Source organism: Rattus norvegicus, chromosome 1 (genome assembly GCF_021556685.1).
Source record: "Rattus norvegicus strain SHRSP/BbbUtx chromosome 1, alternate assembly SHRSP_T2T, whole genome shotgun sequence".
NCBI lineage: Eukaryota > Metazoa > Chordata > Mammalia > Rodentia > Muridae > Rattus > Rattus norvegicus.
Genome location: NC_141534.1, coordinates 23,634,934 through 23,656,677, shown reverse-complemented (window position 1 = coordinate 23,656,677; position 21,744 = coordinate 23,634,934). Strand labels below are relative to the sequence as shown.

Sequence of the window (21,744 nt, the reverse complement as noted above, 5' to 3'; positions counted from 1 at the left end):
ATATTTCTCAAAAACTCACCTTTCAGTGGTAATTAGATGTTCAAGACCAGAAAGAAGTTCATCTAACCAATTAATTTTAAGCACACATGTTGTATTCCACACACCTAGGTGAACTTTGGTATGGCATAGGGTTTGTTGGAGAATTCTCCCATAATTCCCTCTAAACTTTGTTAATTTGGAGTCTAACGATTATTTGTTTTCTTAAACTGTGAATGAACAAAGTCAGTTCTTTAGTTGTCTCTGGTCTTCATGTAAACAATGTCCTTGTGAAGAACGTAATACAACACACATAATAACAAACTACTAAATTCATTTTATGAAAACTTGTTTCTATTCTCTTGAAAGATACTAATAACAAAGAGTCCTAGATTATAAGTTATAACTATGCTCGTCTAAATGAACTTTCCTTAAATAGTCTATTATTTTTGCAAGATGGTTCATCAAGTTAAGGGAGAACCTGGCAATCTGAGTTTAAACTCACATTGTGGAATGGACTTCCACAAGTCGTTGTCTGACTTCACATGTACATGGGTGACCTAGCAAGTATGCACCCATATACATTCAGACATACAAATATAAATAAATATAATAAATGTTTACAAATTCGAATAGATACACTCTGATTATGAGCACATTTTGGTTGTATTACGATTGTACTTGAATGAAGATTCCCAGATGTAGCCACAAAACCAGCCACATTAAATGCATTCATTAGGGACATTTACTGTATTATAGTTCAGCTTGTCTTCAGTGAAAGTTCTTTTGCATAAGATGATGAAATTCTACGTTCAGAGACCTAAACATAAATTCCACATGATTTAGAATCAAGCAACACATGCACGTTAAAATCCCTACAAAATGGAAGGATGAGGGCAATGAATACAGTTGCAAAGGTATTTATTGAGAAATAGTAAAGATGTACATTTTTACAAGCTTTTAATATTAATTTACATTTCTTTAAATTATGTAGGCCCCAATAATCTATACTTTACTAATACATAACAGAAACCCTTGACTTTGACTGTGTGATTCCCTCTAACGCCGCCCTAGTTGGAAGTCAAAATGCAACTTTGGCTCATGAAGATTAGGTTTGTGTTGAAAAGAAATACTAAATGCCATATTCGCTGAGAATGCAGGCGTGTCACAAAAAAGTAGGTTTTTACAAAAAAACTTCACAGTAGGGCATGCTGTTGAAGCTACTTTGATCTTAGCTCATCAGACAGTTAGTAGCTATTTCTGTGGACAGACCATATAATCTTAAAATCTTATTTTTACCTCTGAATTGTGTTTGCACATTTCTTCAGGGTTTTTATCATCTTAGACGTATGCTATAATGTTGTAGTTAGGCCACCCCTATTTTCTTACTCAAGTGATAGGGTCTTGATCTTTTTAAGGTGCAATATAAGGCAGTTATTTTTTCTAATATCATACCAAGCTTGAATATGTAATAGCCCAAAACCCTTCTGAGTTGGAGAACAGTTTTCAAATTCATTTATAATAAGGCACGATATTCCACATAAAAATAGAATGTAGGAACTGCCCACAGGGCTGGTTATTATTTATTTATTTATTTATTTATTTATTTATTTATTTAATTGTTGTTTGGCTGATGTGTTTCTAGAAAGAAAGGGAATTTTCCTGCCCTAAGAGGGGAAGAGTTGTAGTTTGAGTCTGCTCAAAGTCACATGACCAGGCTGGGCTATGGCTTTCTGGCTATCACCATTGTTGTGCTGGACAGTCGCTTTTCCATCAACCTCACTTGTAGGTATTATACTGGCTGCCTCCCCCCTCAACCCCGGGACAGATATGTGAGAGTGGGGAAGGTGGAGTGGTAGGGAAGGGAGAGGGGGATGGTTAAGTAGGGAGGAGGCCAACAGCCAGCCCTTGATGCATTTGGAAAGGGCAAGCCTCTCTGTCCCTCAAGTGGAGCAGTTTAAGAAAGAAGCCTTGTTCATCAGATTTCAAGAAGAGTTATAACTTTTGATGCAGGGGCACAAGTCTATCAGTGAAAGAAACTGGCTGTGTGACAAACTAACTTTGTTTTAGTCATAGTATTAACTACAAACGAGTCCCAGTAACAAAAAAAAATCACATCTTTGACCTTTAAACCACTTTCAAGCTGAAGACCGACAAAAGTGTAAAATTTATTATTAATAGCATTAGTATTAAAATATTCCAACCATAATTTGCCACCATAGCGTCAGGGAAAGGGAAACCAAAAGACACATTGAAAAAGTAAGGATTTAGATAAGAAGTCCCAATCATAGGCAGCTATCTTATCTGTCTTTGTAAACAGGACCACATCATTCTCTAAAGAAATTTACAGCCCTCCAGAGTATCCTCTGTGATGTTTGAGCAAAGCATTGGCCTTATTTAAGTTGCCGGAGTCTCAGATGACGACCTCTCATGAAGCAGCCTCAGATGAAGGACTTTGACTAAGAGCTAGACTCTAGGATCCATCTTATGCCATTCAGTATGCAGAGAGATTCAGGTGCTTACACCATTAGAATATTTCCCTTCTTGAAGTCTTAAATTTCCACAAGGCAAACCATATCATAACAAATGAGAGGAGAATCTGTATCATGTTACCAATATGGGTTGTACACCAACAAGGCAAAAGGACAGGCAGACACACAATGAGGCCAGGCTCTCCCAGCAATGAATGCAGGCATTGTTCAGCAACCATGCAGGAAGAAACCAATGTATTCCTGTCTGTAATAGGGAGACCCTGGACTGATGTGTTCCAAGGAGAGTGAATACCCTTTTACTGTTGTGATCTGGTGGTGATGTCAAGATATAGCTTGTTCGATAATTTACTTATAATAATATTATATAAAAAATTCACAGATTCAGAGTTGTTTCCTTGAGAGCTATCTGGTATACCTGCCTTCTACCATTGATGACACTTGCTTTTGTAACAGCATGGAAGACAAATGCACTCTGCTGTGCCTACTCAATGTGTGTTTTAAGCTACATCCATAGCATGTTCTAAAAATGACTTTGGTAATATTTGCTAAATTTGCACCATGATATTGTCCTCTTAGAAACTGGCACATATCCAGTCTTAAACTAAAATTGGGTATGTTGACATGAATAGAGCTCTTAATTTCCATCCAGAAAACTGTAAGAAAGGATACTTGAAACTTTAATATCTATATATTTCACTCTCTAAATAAAGAACCTATAGTCTCCCAAACCTGCTTGTGATTGGGTGTTCAGATAACTGACATATACTGATTACTGAAATCATTTAGAACCCAATAGTTCTGTGTTACTGGTTTCTCATTTTAACAAATACTCAGTTTGTCAATGACTCCATATTAAACTGATAGGTTGAATTTTAAATTTGGTCATGTGAAGAATTATCACAAAGGTATTTGTTTGTTTGCTTGATTTTTTTAAAGTTTTTTTTGTCTTTGATTATCTATAGAGAGTTGTAACCAAAGTTACATTGTAACACACAAATGCTGTCTTGTCTTTAAGGCACAACACATCAGTATGAACATTCTCTTTGCCAACCTTAAAAAAGAGACAATATTATATTCCCATTTCCCCAGCCCTTTCCCACCCCAACAAATAAAAGAAAAATTGCATCCACTTTCAGAGTCAGCTGCTAATAAAGTCACAGTAAATTATTTCCATCAATAATTTACACAAATTACATGTCTAGATAGGACTGTCGTTATACAGTCTGAGTGCATTCCGATTCAGATTTTCTGGGCTAGGTAGGCTATAAGTCAGATTCAAACCTCAGGGTTGAGAAGAGCTCCCATTTTGAGGAATGTTTTCAACCACCTTGTCAGAGGCAGAGCAGGTGCTGTGGCTCGGAGGGTTCCAGTTCTTTACTAAAGCTGTTAATCCCTCTTAGGACTCACTTGATACGTGTCAGCAACTGCCACTGATTTTTTTTTAAACCATGAAAGTATTGTAAAGATAATAAGACCATAGAGCTTCCTTTCTGTAGCACTAAAGTTTAATTCCATTCAGCAACCCGAATTCTTCACTCTGGAGTTTTCCTTCCAAGTATGATTTCATCCGTTAAGACCATTTATATGTGTAGAAGAAGCCAGCGGCATTGGATCACACATAAAAATTCAGTGTACTTGAAATATAAAAAAAAATGGATCCTCAGCTAGAGAATACAGTTACAAATACTCTAATTCCAGTGCTTGATGTAGAGCCAAGAGGTCCGAGTGGCTTGATATCCTCCAAAAGGGCATGTTGTGCTGTGTGGTCAAGACAAGGAGAGAGGGGAGAGGTAGAGGGTAGGAATGAAGAATGGAGACAGGTCATAACCATCATCCCAAGGAAACAGGCACAAACACCAGGATGTGGTCTTCACCCACGTTTAAGGGAGGGAATTTAATAGAGGTCATCCACAGGTGGAAGTCTGGTATTACCAATGTGGAATTTTCCAAAGAATAGAGAAATAGATCTGAACTGTATTTTAATGGTACAACATCCAATACTGAGTTTCCTAGCTAGTTTAATCTCTACTCTGTAAATCAGTGTTACCAAGGTCAACATTGGGGATCAGCAAGTAGGCCTAGAAATTCGGCATGGATGGGAAACAACTATCAGTCAGCATGGTACCTTTAAAAGTCAATTCCTTGGTTAAAAAATGAGATAAATTTAGACCACTAACTTCCTAAACCCATAGCCTTTGGCAATTTGAGAGGAAAAGAGAGTGGATTCCTATCTATGTAAAAAGCAACTTGGAACCAGATTAAATACAATAAAAATATTAGAATTGATAATATTTTTATATGTCTCAGATAACTTAAGCCAGGAGATGGCTTGGTTTATTTCAGTAGTAAAGATGAAGAGGGAGAGGTTTCAGTTTTAACAGGGACATACATACCATCCCCGAGTGGGAAGACATATTATAGATGGTATGCTGATTTGTGGCCTTCCAGAGATGTGATAATATGCATTACAGATGTGGTAGTCAGAGTTTACAGAAAAGACTGATTGGAAAGAATACCTGAGGTAATCTTGCTGGAAATAATAATGAAAAACTATTCTTCGGTCAATCACAAAACAATAGCATTAATTGTTAGATTGAATTTAAGATATCTTCTAAGATGTAGTCTTGTGTGCAGGGGAAATTTTATATTTATATGGAAGTGATATCTTATTTTAACATGAAGTTTTATCATTATCATTACTACTACATAATTCTTTGCAGCTCAGTATAGTAGTGACTAACTACATGTGGCTATGAGCATTTGAAATATATTTAGTCCAATTTAAAACACATTCTGAATTTCAAACCAGACTAAGACCAATACAGTAATGTAGATATCATGTCAATAATTCTTATGTAGACTAGGTATTGAAATGTAATATTCTATACAGATTGAGAAAATTAATAGATATTATTAAAGTTTATTCTACTTTTTTTCTTTTTACTTTTGAATGTGGCTTCTAGAAAATTTAAATTTTACATATACATCTCACTTGGAATATTTTGAGAGGATAATGTGGTTATTCTTGTTGCTAAGATTTGATCCTTTTTTGATATCTCCTTAAATTTCACAAGCATAGGTTTTAGTTCAATTAGAGCAAAGAATTTGGAGAAGGGTAACGTTTTTCATTTCAGCTCAGATCTATTTGTAATAACAAAACAGTACTCAGAATGCCTACACATGCGATTACTTCTATGGTCAGAGAAAAGCATGCATTCTGGGTGCTAGGGAAACCAGCCACCTGTGTTTCCAAACAGAGTCATAGCCTTTACCATCACCCAAACACTACCTACTTAAACAACCATTTGAAAATAGCATTCTATCTGAAATTTTGATCCATTTGGAGTCAAGCTACTTCCCCCGAAGCATGAGCTTCAAACCAGAGGACATGTCCAGAGTGTGCTTCCTAGTATAGATAACTAGCACAGACTAGGTAAGTCTTAATTCTTAACAAACATATTTGTTAATGGCTTGGAAAAGTGAGCTTTATTTGTTTTTCCCTAGAGTTAAATAAATTTCACACAGGCTAAGGAGGTTCTAGTGTTTGTTCGAGGGTCGGGTGTTCACTAGGTGTGATTATGGTGCCAACGTGGAAAACTGAACCCACATGAATTCCAAACATCCATAAACTCCAGAAGAGATAGAGATTGAGTGTGCCTTAAATATCACAGGCAACAGCAGCAGCAGCAGGGCTGGTTGGGCTGTGTACGGCTGCATCACTGACCACTGATTGCTGACCGCTGACCGTGTACAGAACGTCCTTGGGACCAGTCTTAAGTCTTAAGTCACAGCCGCTGCTAATTAACACCAAGGGAGCTTCCTGTCACCAGCTCTCCTAACAGAATGGGAAAGCACAGGAGTTCCAGAGGGGTAGCTGCTGGTGACCTTCTGAAATAGAGCCCATTCCCTTCCTCCAGTTTGCTGTGTTTGAGCTGACTGGGTTAGCTTTCTGTTAGGGTCATGAACTCTTCTATCAAACTGTTCATTCTGATTATTCTATAGAAAATAGAAATTAGGTCAGCGCTCTGACCCATGTGTTTAGTGGCGGCTTTATTAGAAGGTGATTTAAACCCCCCATAGACAAGAAGGATGACGTTCTCTTTATAAGGTAGTGTCATTTATAGTTTCTTTTCTTCTGTAGCACTTCAGTGAAGGAAGTAGTAGGCACGGTGTTGTGCTCTGCGTTCTGGAGAACGAACTTCATACCGTTCCTTCTGATGCTGATCCAATCAATCACTTAGTGATTTTACAACTGCCCTGGTTCCTTGTTAGAAATATGTGTCAGATGAAGCTTACTTAAATAAGTAGGGCCTACCAGCTCTCCTGTACATGCTCAAAGCCAGCTGATCGGTGCTCAGTGAGAAATTTGTAGATGTGAGGAGTGTTTCCTGTAAGACTCCAGGACAACTTGTCATACGAATTAGTAAGAATGCACCTGTTCTAAGTCAATTAAGGCTTCTTACAGGTTGTCCTTCAGCTATCAAGTTTATCTCCAGCATTTAGTATGAGGGAACCTGCCTGTCTCCAGGCCCTCACAAGGAATGTGTGGTATTTGAGAGTCCAGGGCTTCCCCTCCTGACTATGCTATGAGCCTGCTAAACTTCCTCTGGTAAATTCTGTGAGTTTGTTTATCAGTCACTGTGTGCCTGGTGTGAGTATATGCGCATGTATTAAATACATGTTCTAAATGTATGAGTATATTTCTTATTGACACAGGCTTGAATGAATATCTGTCAGTTTTCCTGCGTTTCCTATCAAATTCCAGGCATAAAATGCTAGACTCCAAATGGTTTATTTGCAGGGCCACATCGACTCTCTCATGCTCTTATTGATTTGCAACTCTAAGTGTCAATCACTTGTCAAGCTGCCATTTGGCCAAACTACGGGGATGCAAACAGGAAGGCTTGCCCTACAGGGGCCACACCGACATGGTCTGAGACAGGTTACCTTTTTCGCTGCCTGCTCTTCTTCTACACCATCCCCAATTACCACATACACTACTTTTCTGCCAAACCTTTGCATTATCCGTTCAAAGCAACTTTCTTTTCCTGGAAGATAAACGAGATACAGTTCAGAGCAGAGTTACCTGGTTAGCCGCGTGCTCCTCGTCTCGGCCATCTCCAATCACAACATAAGTTATGTTAGTGCCAAATCTGGACACTATACGCTCAAAACAGCTTTCCTTGCCTGAAAAACAATGCATCCTTTATTCCTGGGGCCACGGAACTCATGGTTCACAAAGCGCTCAATTAACGTCTTTTAACAACATTGGAGGGAGCTTATGACAAATCAACACATTTGAACACAGTTGCTTTTCACTTAGGATAGGTTACTAAGGCAAACATTTTTGATATTTTAAGATAGGCAATAAGCTTGAGAATTTGACCCTGATAAAATGTTAGTGTGTTTTTACTCCAGGGAAAGAGTTGTGGAAAACAACTTTATAGGTAAATTACCAGTTTCTCCAGCATTTGTTTGATTCTAAGAACTAATTTTATCTAAGTTATCTTTCATGTAGGGAAGTCAGTTGGGTATATTGTGGGGGGAAACTGTAATCTCATCTCCAAGGAAAGAGGAAATGCTAACAGATATATTTACCTGGATAAATGACTCCGTTAAAAAGTGTGTGGGAGTGGATATAGTCAGTTTAATTGTATCAAGCATTCTGTGCAACTGACCACACACTGAGTGGCTGTGAGGTTGCCATGGAAACACCAGCAGTGTTTTATCTTTACAGCATTGGCATCTTTTCCTGAATTTCATTCTAAGAATGTTCTTGTAGCCATTGCTATTTATGACATTTTTCTTCTTAATCTGCTAGCGTAGAATGCTAAAAACATACTACTGACAAGGGAAAAAGAATAATGTTTTTCTCAGATTAAATATTTAAAAAATTGGCCAATGGGAAAAGTATCATCGTTTAAGTAAAGGAACTGGTTTTTGGGTAGAAAAGTCATTTGTGTTGTCAAAAAGAAAAATCACATTCTGGCAATTCTGTGAATATAATATATATATCTTCAGAGAACAGTATATGGGATTGGAATCTAGGTTCTGATTTGTGGAGCACAGGATAACATGGCCCACACTGTAAGAGAGTTTGACTCTCCCGAACTGTTCTCCCCAAATGGCTGCAACCTTCATGAGGGCTAGTACAACACGTAATTCTGTTGCCCTTTTAGGGCATTTTGCACAACCTATTTACACTCCCATTAGTTTCCACCAGAGACAGTGGAATGCACGTGCTCTCTTCTTTTAACTCTGACAACATGGCGGAACTCAGTGAAGTTTCGTGTTTGAATGGTGATTGCCACTTAGACTCTGACAACTCTGCACACCGTATATAAAGAAGGTATCTCCCCAGATGGACACCGCCTAGGAAGCAGGCTATAGTTATTAGTACTGGGGAGAAACACTCAGGTAATGAATAATAAAATGATGTATTCTTCTCTATGAAAAAAATTCCCACTTGTTTCTGAAATTATCTTTTGATTGCTACGGCACTAACCTGAGACCTCCCGGTCCTCCCAAGATCATGTTCTTTTTTTTAAACCTTAGATCAGTTTTATTGAATATGCAAAGATGTAATCCTGTAGCTGGAGCACATATTACTCAAACGATCTATGCTAGGATATTTTATGTTGTTATATGTGGGCAGAATGAGTGAGGACTGCCTACATGTAGCATCCAGCATTTCACTAGCTGAGAGTTCTTATAAAATATGCAATTGTATCATGAATCACACATGATTAATGGTTTTTAAAGCTTTCCTAAATTTTCTGGATGTGGTTTTATATATATATATATATATATATATATATATATATATATATATATGTAAATACATGTGTGTGTGTACACATATGTGTTGTACAATGCTGCAGGTATGACTCCATTTCCTACAGAATTTCAGACAATTTCCTTACCTATTTTAGTTGCGCTGTAAATATTCTCAATGGGGAAAGCACCTCCTAGGCTGTAAAGCAGGACTTTTGCAAGAGCAGGAATCAGCTGGGTTGTCGTTACCAAGACATTTACACAGTTACTCCTGACGGGGATGAAACATACATATTTGCTTTCTAGTAGTAAATAACGTCTACCAGAACAGAATGAAACAACATTGCCATGGTTTTTTCTAAGTTCTCTAGGAAACGTCCTCATTCAGTCTTTAACAAGTGCTGTCAGCTGACAGACGCTCTCTGAGGTGGCGGGCTATTAAGAATAACTCACAAACTGAGTCCATTCTCTGACATAGCTTTTTGTCAGAGTAAGATGACATCCGAAGTCATTTAAACCTTATGTGATGAGAGCAAAGTCGGGCGATGTCGGACACAGTGCTTTTAAGTTGGGAGAGGTGGCTTTGAAATGACGTTTTGGCATTTTACTTGTGATATTAGTATTTAGGCCATCTTTAAAAATTATCAATCCTCTACAACAGAAAACTTGTAAAGAACAAATATGAAGAAGGAAATAGGACGTATTGATGATTAATTACACATTCAGAGATAGCTTCTGTTTTCATTTGTGAATTTATCTTCCCATTAGGAATTACATTCTATATAAACAATGTCTTATTCTGCTGCCTTGATTTTGTGAGTATATGGCTTGCATAATCCTATCTGTTATCCTCATATTATCTACAAGAGGACTCCTCTACCAGTTGCTATACTTAATTTCTTTCTGTAGCTGTTGGTTTCTCATGACTACATAGAATGCAATCTCAAGGCTTTTTTTTTTTTCTTTATTTTCGTTTTCCCCCCTGGTACCTGGAGTCACTTCCTTAAGGACAGAACAACTATGGCAAGAAGATAACTTTGCTGAGAACTCTGATCATCAAGTAATTTGTTTTCTGCACAGTTTGGGGCTTTGTGAAAATGTCCAATACGTTAGTGCTGAAATACCTGGATACCATAGAAAATTATATCTCTCACTAATTGGGGAGCATTGATTTGTTTTCCTAAGGCCTTTTCTTTCTACTCATCTATTCATTTCTTTTTTTTTTTTTTTGGTTCTTTTTTTCGGAGCTGGGGACCGAACCCAGGGCCTTGCGCTTCCTAGGTAAGCGCTCTACCACTGAGCTAAATCCCAGCCCCTCATTTCTTAAGCTCACATATCCTTGAGATAGCTTTAAGGTCATTCATAGAAAATCTAAAAATAATCTGTTAACTTAATTCTTGAAGAAATGAGCATGACTATCCCTCCTCTACACAATTTCAAGGATTTCAAGTCCCAGAGCCCCTGATGTTTGACTGATTATGTCACAGTTACAGATGTCATAGCCAGGAAGTTTGGCCAGGGAGCTTTATCCATTGGGCAGTTCCTGCATAATGTCCTTCGTAAGATGTCTGCACATCTACCCCAACTGTTCCCTTTATAGACACAGAGTAAAATCTAACTCATTTTGAGCTCAACATTTCAAACTGTTGCAATGGACAACTTTGTTCCAGGCTCGATGCTTTGGGTTGCGTTCTTGGCAGCTTTCTCTTTTGTGTAGATTCTACAAATCAAATTCCAGGGACGACCAAGCTGAACCCAGAAATCTTCATGTCTGTCAGACTTTACATTAGAATGTGACACCAAGAACTGAACAGGGTGCTCATGTCTGCTCCAGTTAGCCCAGGAAGTCAAGCATAAGTCTCCAAGAAGGACTTTCTGTTATTGGTGAAGTTTCTGATCATGTGACCAGGAAGGAACCACATGCCAGATTTGACATGTAAATTTACTTTCATGTCCTAAATGCTGGGTCCTATTTCACTCCAGCCACCTTTTAATGTATCTGCTATCTGTCTGGATACCATCTCTTTTGATGCCTATGTATTACCCACACACTGGTTAACTGTATCTTTATTGGTTCACTTTAATCAGAAATAAAACTATGAAATAAGAAAAACAATAAAGATTAATCTTACCCACCAGCCATCACTTCTCAAATTTATATGCACCCACCCACACTGTCACACATGCACGTATCCACAAAGGTGCACATAGGCAAGCATACAGGCCTGTATGCACACACTAAGGCACATAGAAATCACTGGCTGTGGTGAATTACTAGCAATTGGAATGGTTTTTCTCTGTTGTGCTGCTGGACCCAGATCCTCCACATAATTCAAGTAGAAAGGCCACAGTCCCACTTACCTAGTACTAATAATTGATAAAGACTTAAGTGCATTTGTTAGCCAGGAATCTGTTAGGCCTTCGATCTCTGCCCTTAACTGCAGCCATGCATCCCTCTTGGCAGGGCCAAGGAGACCTGAAACACCGAATAAACAGGCAGTCAGGAGGTGAACACCGCCTCTAGAATAGGAAGTTTGGTGTCGCTTCTGTCTACAATAAACAATTTTTATTTTGGTTTTGTCATAAAGGGATACTGACTTATACCAACATGGATTCATTTTTTTCGGAAGTGATTGCTCACTATTTATTCAGTATCGAATTCTTATTAGACAATACATAGGGTCAGACACTTGGCTAGACACTCAGGGGTATGACACAAGGAAAAGAGACTGCAGTCTCTCCCCCTCCCCAAGACAAGAATCTAACACAGCAGCTGAATCCCAGTAATGAGGCTGGGGCATGGCAGTCAGAGAGGAGCAGTGGGTTCCTCCATCAGGAACACAAACTCGGGACATAAAATAGTCAATTCAGAATCATAGTTCAGCTTTAGAAAGTATCCAGGGCGTTCTAGGCAGGTGTTACAATGCTTCTCAAACCAGTGCCTGAGTTTAATGATACTTTGTGTTTTTAAAAATGACTAAGTAGCTATGTTGGAAATCTGAAGGTATGCTATCCCAGGACAGAAAGAGGAGGGAAGAAATCCGTAGGTTAAATTTTACAGAGAGGCGGGACACACATCATTGCTGGAGCACACGGCTAGTATCCAAGAGGCCCCCAGACACTGACAAAAAAATAGGAGAAAAGAAAAGAAAATGAAGAGGGAGGGAGGGAAGGAGGGAGGCAGGAAGGAAGGGACAAAGGGAAAAAGAAGAGAGAGAAAAGCAGAGTAACCTTGCTTTCCTGATAAAATGAGATCACATGACTCTCCATTCAAACGGTATGTTTCTCACTTAAATTGTATTTCAGACACTGGGAGCAAGGACAAATGATATGCAATGATAAATATTTAAAATTAGAACTACTTTTTAGACAGTCTAATGCTTCCACATTTCAATAAAACAATGCTAATATCTGACAAAAAAATAAACTCTCACATCATTGATTAAATTTTCTAAGACAAAAGATGATAGGTTAATGGTCTTCCAAATTTTAAAATAATTCAAACAGTACTCTGTAAAGGGGGGTAGATGAATTAAATCGTTTCAGACTTCTAAAAGGGATGTTTAGTTAAAGAAACTTAAACATCCTATTTCCAATTACTTGACAAAAGTGTCTGGGACAAAGCCTTAGAGTTCGTTAGGAGCTAACCAGGAACTACACAGTAGTACTGGGGCCACCAGGGCTCAGTTATCTATGTGCAAATAAAGTCTTGCCTGTAAAGCCTCCTGTCATTTCGGACATGCATTTGTCTGTGGCTCTGCCTGTTTTTAACACTTGCCGAGGATTCACTGAGCATTTGATGTGAGTCAATGTTAGCAAACACAGGGAAACAGACACATAGCCCCAGCCTCAGGTTGAAAACAGATGGGATCAATGTGCTCCCTGTGGATGAAAATTACATTTATTTACTCGATGGTGCACATGTGACCTTACACATGTGCTGAATGAATATGCGTATTTAGAAAAAAATCATTTTCTTTTGGCTTGCTTTGGTTTTTTTTGTTTCTCAAAGACATTTCATTTTAAAAGGACAACGATCAGCTTGCTGGAAGGATTGTGTGCGTCTGACTCTGGAACTAATCTTGAGAATGTGTTGACCTAAAACTGATTCCAACAATCAAGATGCATTTTTTTTCCCTGTATCTAGAAATACAGCCACAATTGCAGTCTGACGCTAAGGTCTAAAATACTGCCGCAAATTATATGGATGATCTATTATAAAATTTTAAGTATAATGCATTTTAGACACTGCCTACAGAGTATCAGAACCTTTAAAAATGATTGCAGCGAGCACTATGTCCTAGGCAGAGAGATACATTGTCAGACGATGTGAGAGTTTTAAAGAGATCCAATAGATTTGTTGGAATTATGAACTTTCGCAAGCTGCTGTGTGTGTATTCTCGAAGTGATTGGCACTAACTCAATAATCATGGTTCATGTCTTTACAAAGGCTTCTTGACCACCTCCTTCACTTGCCTGTTTCCCTGTTGATAATGTCAGAGTAATACAGATGAAACAGAGAAAGGATCCTAGAACACAAGATCCCACCCCTCTCCCCAAAACTGCCAAGTCTTTTTGCAAGGGTGCATTCAATTCCCCCCCTAAGAAATCCAAAGAGCAGAAATTCAGGCTCACTGCTTTTCAACTTGAGCCTTTTGCCGTTTCTTTTCCGGGAGGCTAATCTCCGCTGTGAAGCTACAGTTTGAGTTCTGCCTACATTCAGGGTACTGACACTGGGTGGAATCGGCCACACGTACCTCCGACATTGTTCTTGTAGGTGTTATATAATTCCTTTACTCTTCTGTAACGAAAAGCCAGCTTCCTCATCCAGTCCACCCCTCCTCTCACACCTGTTGGCAAACAAAGGTTCGCACTACTTGCAGTTGCATGGAAGCCATCAGTTGCAAAACTGTAGGTACTGCAACACCCAGAATACATTAAAAAGAAACAGAAGAAATAATTACATGTACAAAACTCCACAGCTGAATTTCTGTAGGAAACGGAAGACTGAAAGCGCGGCTTACCTTAAGTCCTGACCATTGTCATCGGAGGAAACATCATCTATATGAACTTGATCACACTCCTGGGAAAAGGCAACAGCAGACATTACCAAACTTGGCTACCACCTTCAGGTTTCCCATCATCCCACAGCGGCAGGCTACGGCCACGAGGTGGCAGCATGGGTCCATTCTGCCCTCCCTCTGACGCCTGTTTTCTTACGCATAAAAGGGAAATGGTACCACTTCTCTGAGATCTAAATCCACAAAGCAGTCTGGAAACTCGGGGTGCTTTGAAAAATAAGTTTAATCTTAATATCATTGCTAAGAAGAACCCGCGAATCTTTGAGATCAGTGCCCTTGCTAATCTGGAAATCCGCAATGTGCCTGGGGTCCGAGCATCTCAAGTGGTCACTGTTATTTATTATTTGCTTGGTGGAAGTGAAGGGGTCTTGACCTCAGAACATGGTGTCTTCTGAGCTTTCCAAGACTTCCTGCTCCTTGCTAGTATGAAAGTGTCATTTTACTTAAAGTCCTGGTTTTCTGATACAGAACAAAGCTAGCGGCCATAGAGGCTGACACCTTCTTTCGTCGGGCTTTAGAGTTTTGAAAATGTCAACAAATACAAGTAAAGTCGTGAAGATTTACATACCAAAAGCAATACAACCTCCAAGGAAAATAAATTTGTTAAGATTGTCCATAGTGGATCTGATTTCAAGTTCGAATTTGCTTAAAGCAAATAGTGGCTTCCACATAGAAATCGGGCCCTTAGAGGTTCCAAAAAGCTTGTTCTGCGTTTAAATGATCTGCAGGGTTCCCGTGAAATGTTACATGATTTAAGACAAAATTTGCTGATGAGATTTAAGGATGACTAGATCCCAGAGGATTAAGTTCACAGGTTACACATGATTATAAGTCACAATAAATCAATGAGAGAGAGAGAGAGAGAGAGAGAGAGAGAGAGAGAGAGAGAGAGAGAGAGAGAGAGAGAGAGAGAGAGATTTTGACTTGCAGGGGATTGAAGCCAGGTCTGCACGTTTCTGCAAGTGTTTTACTGCTGAGTTAACATTTTCCAGTTTCTTCTTTGGATTATCTCACTTGTATACCTCCAGATCTTGATGCTATAAATAGCACTTATCATTCAAAGATCAATTTAAAATTAGTAGGTATGGAACTATGCCATATTAAGAAAGAGTCTCCACTTCAAATTTGTTATAATAGACCTGGAAGGGACTGTAATCAAGCACCAAATGTCGAGCCTTCAGCCTAGTCTAGAACATGTCGATCCTATTTCAATGGATTCAGAATTGGAGGGCGAGGGGATGCCTCAGCAGCAGGGAGAGAGCAGCTGAGCCTGAGGACCTGACCTTGAAGCCAGGAGCCCACATGGTGGATGGAGAGAAAGGACTCCTGTGGCCTGTCCTCTCACCTCCACAGGCCCGTGATGTGGACTGTGTCCTTCCTCAAGTAAATAAACAAATATGAACCAAAGAAATAATAAAACAGAAACTAAGTGGTGAGCGTAGTCAGGAAAGTGTTCATATGTGATTTCAAAATGTACTTGGGATGGAGGGGTGGCTCGGCTTTTCACAGCATTTGCTACGCTTCTGGAGGACCCAGGTTTAGATCCCAGCACTCCTGATGAGGCTGAGCATGCCCTTTTCTGCCTTCTCTGGGCACTGTATAGTCGGGCAGTGGTGGGCACACACCTTCAATCCCAGGACTTGGGAGGCAGAGGCAGGTGATTCATTGAGATTTGCCAGCCTGGTCTACAGACAAAGTTCCAGGACGGCCAGGGGTACACAGAGAAACTCTGTAAAAATGAAGATGAAAGAAAGAAAGAAAGAAAGAAGTAGGAGGATGGAAGGAAGGAAGAAGAAAGGAAGGAAGGAAAGAAGGAAGGAAGGAAAAAGAATATCCTCATGCAGTTTGTTATCACATTCAATGAGTATGCACCAATAAGAAACCTCTAACTAAAAGCCACAGAATTGCTTCTTAATCACATTGTAGGAGTCTAGGTAATGATAGTAATTGGCAGAGTTTCTCCATCACTTCAAATTTCTAACACAAAGTTATAGTGACATAAATTAATACCCTAGATGGCGAGGCTTGTGGGAAAGTATGGCTGCTCTCAGTACAGAGAGAAGAGGAGGGACAGGAGATGAGGCTGCCTGAGCTACCTTGGTATCTCACAGTTGAGAGGGATGCAGGCTTCTCTGCAGCAAAAGGAGGCATTGCACCTCCAAAACCCTCTCATGTGCAAGTTTATCAAGCTGCTGCCTTGGCCTTTACACTGACTAAGCAGTTAGCATTTAAGCAGGAAGCCCTACTATCCCCAGAATATGGAGACACTTAAGGTACTCTACATGACCTAAGTATCCGCTCTTTAGACATGGTAGCATTCTTTAAATAAATGTTAATGTGTACAGATGTTTTGCCATCACATATTTGTGTACCATGTGTGTATCTGGTCCCACCGAATCCAGAAGACGGCTGTTTCCCATGGGACTGGACTTACAGACCGTTGTGAGCAGCCGTATGGGTACTAGGATTTGGACCTAGGTCCTCTGGAAGAACAGCCAGTGCTTTTAGCCTCATAGAAACTTTTCTAGCTCAGACATGGTGATATTCTTGGGAGGCATTTAGATAGAAATAAATACCTGCAGATCATCACTCTCCTGAACTTCCAAAAGCTTTCCTCATGTAAATAGCTTCCATCTGTCCCTTAACACAATATTCTTACAAAAAACTCCAAAATGGCAATGGCGAGGGAGAATTTTTGAGTTCTTCTAACCACCAGAAGCTATTTCTTAAATATTTCCTTATTGTAATTTTTTTACAAAAAGCTCCCCATGACATTTCAAGTATTAACTCACATGATTAATTTATATATGACTTGCCCCAAAATTCATTTTTTACTCCAGAGGACAACAGTATATCAAACTTATTGGACCATGTACTCTGTATTTGAAGTTAGGTTTGAGGGTCTTCCAAATCTAACTTCTTTTTATATTTATGCTTAGCAACTCTGCGTGTTGACTCTGGACAGTTGCCCAAGGATTACAGTTCACTGAAAGAAAGTTGAACTTCAATTACTTAGATTTTTTTTTTAGGGAAAGATAAATAATTTTTCATCAACTAGCTTTCATTGTGGAAACCAGGCAGGAGTCATTTTAACCTAAAGCTAAAATACTCCCAAATTATTCAAGAGCTTTGGTTTTTGAACACAGCTTAGCAAAGACCTCAAAATCTTAAAATAATTCTGGTGTTAATCATAAATGCTTTAAATTTGTCTTATGAGGTAACCACAAGGTTGTCCCTGATCTATTCCAGGTAGAAGCCACAGCACTCTTCTCTTGCCTTTGCGAGCCCCAACTCCCTGGTGCTTTCTCCTCTGGAAGTTATTCTAACTGAAATAACATTTTTTCCAACAGAGAGCATTCTCTCACTGGGGGTGGGGGTGGGAAGAATGGAATGAAGTGTTGAGTGCTCAGATTCAGATTTGGGACTTTAAAGGATGTTCTCGAGGAGCAGCTGCCATTGCCCACGTTGCACCATGTCTTGAAGTATTTACAGTTTCAAGTAGACATTTGGATTCCCACAAAAGACCCCAAGAGATTACATATACAAGAGAAACAATTCTCACAATAAGCTAATGATATAGGTACTGTTTTGAGCAATTCTGTGTGTCAGCAGAAGCAGGCTTGGCATAATTCCTGTTACGGAGCCTTTGTAAGAAGGTGGCTGGCAAAAGGGGCTTTGGCACAGATGTGATGTTTAAAATTAGGCACACAGGACAGGGAGCATGGAGGTAGATAATCAATTGGACTTGAAAGTTATTGTGTGGATCTAATTAACCCAGTGCTTGTTTATGTCACTTGGAAATATACTTTTGTGTTCCTGGGCTCATCTACCTGTGGAAGCACATACATACACACTGCGTGTACACTGCACTGCTGGCACACCCATTGTGTATGCCACTCGCTTGATTAGCTTTATCCTTACTGATCAAATGAAATGCATCTGAATAGCTGAACCATGGGGTGTAAATCAAATAACGGTCCTGTGACATTCTTAATCTCCCCAAAGAAGCATCAATACCAGTATTTTCTGTTTAGTATTTCTGTCAGTAATCTCAGTCATTATTTAAGAAGTACTATTAACTTAAGCTCCAAACCAGCTGGAGTAGCCATTCTAATATCGAATAAAATCGACTTTCAACCAAAAGTTATCAAAAAATAAGGAAGGACACTTCATATTCATCAAAGGAAAAAAATCACCAAGATGAACTCTCAATCTTAAATATCTATGCTCCAAATGAAAAGGCACCTACATTCATAAAAGAAACCTTACTAAAGTTCAAAGCACACGATGTGCCTCACACAATAATAGTGGGAAATTTCAATACCCCACTCTCATCAATGGACAGATTATGGAAACAGAAATTAAAGAGCGACATAGAGAAACTAACAGAAGTTATGAACCAAATGGACTTAACAGATATTTATAGAATGTTTCATCCTAAAACAAAAGATTATACCTTCTTCTCAGCACCTAATGGTACCTTCTCCAAAATTGATCATATAATTGATCACAAAAGAGGCATCAACAGATACAAGAAGATTGAAATAATCCCATGCATCCTATCAGATCACCATGGACTAAGGCTGGTCTTCAATAACAACAAAAACAACAGAAAGCCCACATATACATGGAAGTTGAACAATGCTATAACTTGGTCAAGGAAGAAATAAAGAAAGAAGTTAAAGACTTTTTACAATTTAATGACAACGATGCCACAACTTACTCAAACTTATGGGACAAAAGGAAAGCAGTGCTAAAAGGAAAACTCATAGCTCTGAGTTCTTCCAAAAAGAAACTGGAGAGAGCATACACTGGCACCTTTATAGCACATCTAAAAGCTCTAGAACAAACAGAAGCAAATACACCCAAGAGGAGTGGATGGCAGGAAATAATCAAATTCAGGGCTGAAGTCAAACAAGTAGAAACAAAAAGAACTATACAAAAAATCGACAAAACCAGGAGCTGGTTCTTTGAGAAAATCAACAAGCTAAACCCATAGCCAGACTAACCAGAGGGCACAGAGAGTGTATCCAAATTAACAAAATCAGAAATGAAAAGGGAGACATAACAACAGAATCAGAAGAAATTAAAAAAATTAGCAGATCCTACTACAAAAGTCTATATTCAACAAAACTGGAAAATCTGGATGAAATGGACAATTTTCTAGACAAATAAAAGGTACTAAAGTTAAATAAGGTTCAGATAAACCATCTAAACAACCCCATAACTCCTAAAGAAATAGAAGCAGTCATTAAAACTCCCCCCCCAAAAAGCCCAGAAACAGATGGGTTTAAAGCAGAATTCTAGCAAACCTTCATAGAAGACCTCATACCAATACAGTCCCAACTATTCCACAAAATAGAAACAAAAGGAACACTACCCAATATTTTCTATGAAGCCAAAATTACATTTATATCTAAATCACACAAAGACCCAACAAAGAAAGACAACTTCAGACCAATTTTCCTAATGAATATCGACGACACAAAAATACTCAATAAAATTCTTGCAAACTACTCCAAGAACACATCAAAACAATCATCCACCATGATCAAGTAGGCTTCATCCCAGGCATGCAGGGATGGTTTAATATACGGAAAACCATCAACGTGATCCATTATATAAACAAACTGAAAGAACAAAACCACATGATCATTTCATTAGATGCTGAGAAAGCATTTGACAAAATTCAACACCCCTTCATGATAAAATTCCTGGAAAGAATAGGAATTCAAGGCCCATACCTAAACATAGTAAAAGCCATATACAGCAAACCAGTTGCTAACATTAAACTAAATGAAGAGAAACTTGAAGCAATCCCACTAAAATCAGGGACTAGACAAGGCTGTCCACTCTCTCCCTACTTATTCAATATAGTTCTTGAAGTTCTAGCCAGAGCAATCAGACAACAAAAGGAGGTCAAGGGGATACAGATTGGAAAAGAAGAAGTCAAAATATCACTATTTGCAGATGATATGATAGTTTATTTAAGTGATCCCAAAAGTTCCACCAGAGAATTACTAAAGCTGATAAACAACTTCAGCAAAGTGGCTGGGTATAAAATTAACTCAAATAAATCAGTAGCCTTCCTCTACACAAAAGAGAAACAAGCCGAGAAAGAAATTAGGGAAACGACACCCTTCATAATAGACCCAAATAATATAAAGTACCTCGGTGTGACTTTAACCAAGCAAGTAAAAGATTTGTACAATAAGAACTTCAAGACACTGAAAAAGAAATTGAAGAAGACCTCAGAAGATGGAAAGATCTCCCATGCTCATGGATTGGCAGGATTAATATAGTAAAAATGGCCATTTTACCAAAAGCGATCTACAGATTCAATGCAATCCCCATCAAAATACCAATCCAATTCTTCAAAGAGTTAGACAGAACAATTTGCAAATTCATTTGGAATAACAAAAAACCCAATATAGAAAAAACTATCCTCAACAATAAAAGAACTTCTGGGGGAATCACCATCCCTGACCTCAAGCTATATTACAGAGCAATAGTGATTAAAAACTGTATGGTATTGGTACAGAGGCAGGCAGGTAGATAAATGGAATAGAATTGAAGACCCAGAAATGAACTCACACACCTATGATCACTTGATCTTTGACAAAGGAGCCAAAACCATCCAGTTGAAAAAAGATAGCATTTTCAACAAATGGTGCTGGTTCAACTGGAGGTCAGCATGTAGAAGAATGCAGATCAATCTATTCTTATCACCCTGTACAAAGCTTAAGTCCAAGTGGATCAAGGACCTCCACATCAAACCATATACACTCAAATTAATAGAAGAGAAAGTGGGGAAGAATCTCGAACACATGGGCACTGGAGAAATTTTCCTGAAGAAAACACCAATGGCTTATGCTCTGAAATAAAGAATCGACAAATGGGACCTCATAAAATTGCAAAGCTTCTGTAAGGCAAAGGACACTATCATTAGAACAAACTGGCAATGAACAGATTGGGAAAAGATCTTTACCAATCCTATATCAGATAGAGGGATAATAACCAATATATACAAAGAACTCAATAAGTTAAACTCCAGAGAGCCAAACAACCCTATTAAAAAGTGGTACAGAGCTAAATGAAACATTCTCAGCTGAGGAATATTGAATGGCTGAGAAGTACCTAAGGAGATGTGTAACATCTTTAGTTACCAGGGTAATGCAAATCAAAACAACTCTCAGATTCCATCTCACATCAATCAGAATGGCTAAGATAAGGAACTCAGGTGACAGCATATGCTGGTGAGGATGTGTAGAAAGAGGAACACTCCTCCATTGTTGGTGGGATTACAAGATGGTACAACCAGTCTGGAATTCTGTCTGGAGATTCCTCAGAAAATTGGACATAGTACCACCTGAGGACCCAGCTATACCACTCCTGGGCATTTACCCAAGTGATGCTCCAAC

At 38.8% G+C, this 21,744-nt stretch overlaps 1 protein-coding gene across 11 annotated transcripts in view; it reads right to left on the bottom strand.

Moving 5' to 3' along the window:
• Window positions 1–880: 880 nt before the first annotated feature.
• Eya4 (EYA transcriptional coactivator and phosphatase 4) overlaps window positions 881–21,744 on the bottom strand; it is a 243,642-nt gene continuing 222,778 nt past the window's right edge. For 5 of the 11 annotated variants that reach the window (XM_087650613.1, XM_087650670.1, XM_087650711.1 and 2 more), the window contains 6 exons: window positions 14,267–14,325; window positions 14,000–14,160; window positions 11,604–11,718; window positions 9,392–9,513; window positions 7,555–7,655; window positions 881–4,226 (listed from right to left, as the gene is read on the bottom strand). In XM_087650613.1, coding sequence (XP_087506739.1) covers window positions 4,146–4,226; window positions 7,555–7,655; window positions 9,392–9,513; window positions 11,604–11,718; window positions 14,000–14,160; window positions 14,267–14,325 — 639 coding nt within the window. In that variant the 3' untranslated portion in view covers window positions 881–4,145. Of the gene's footprint in view, window positions 4,227–5,422; window positions 7,517–7,554; window positions 7,656–9,391; window positions 9,514–11,603; window positions 11,719–13,999; window positions 14,161–14,266; window positions 14,326–21,744 lie in introns of those variants that run through there. The other 6 variants (XM_087650625.1, XM_087650635.1, XM_087650692.1 and 3 more) reach the window with 3 other exon arrangements.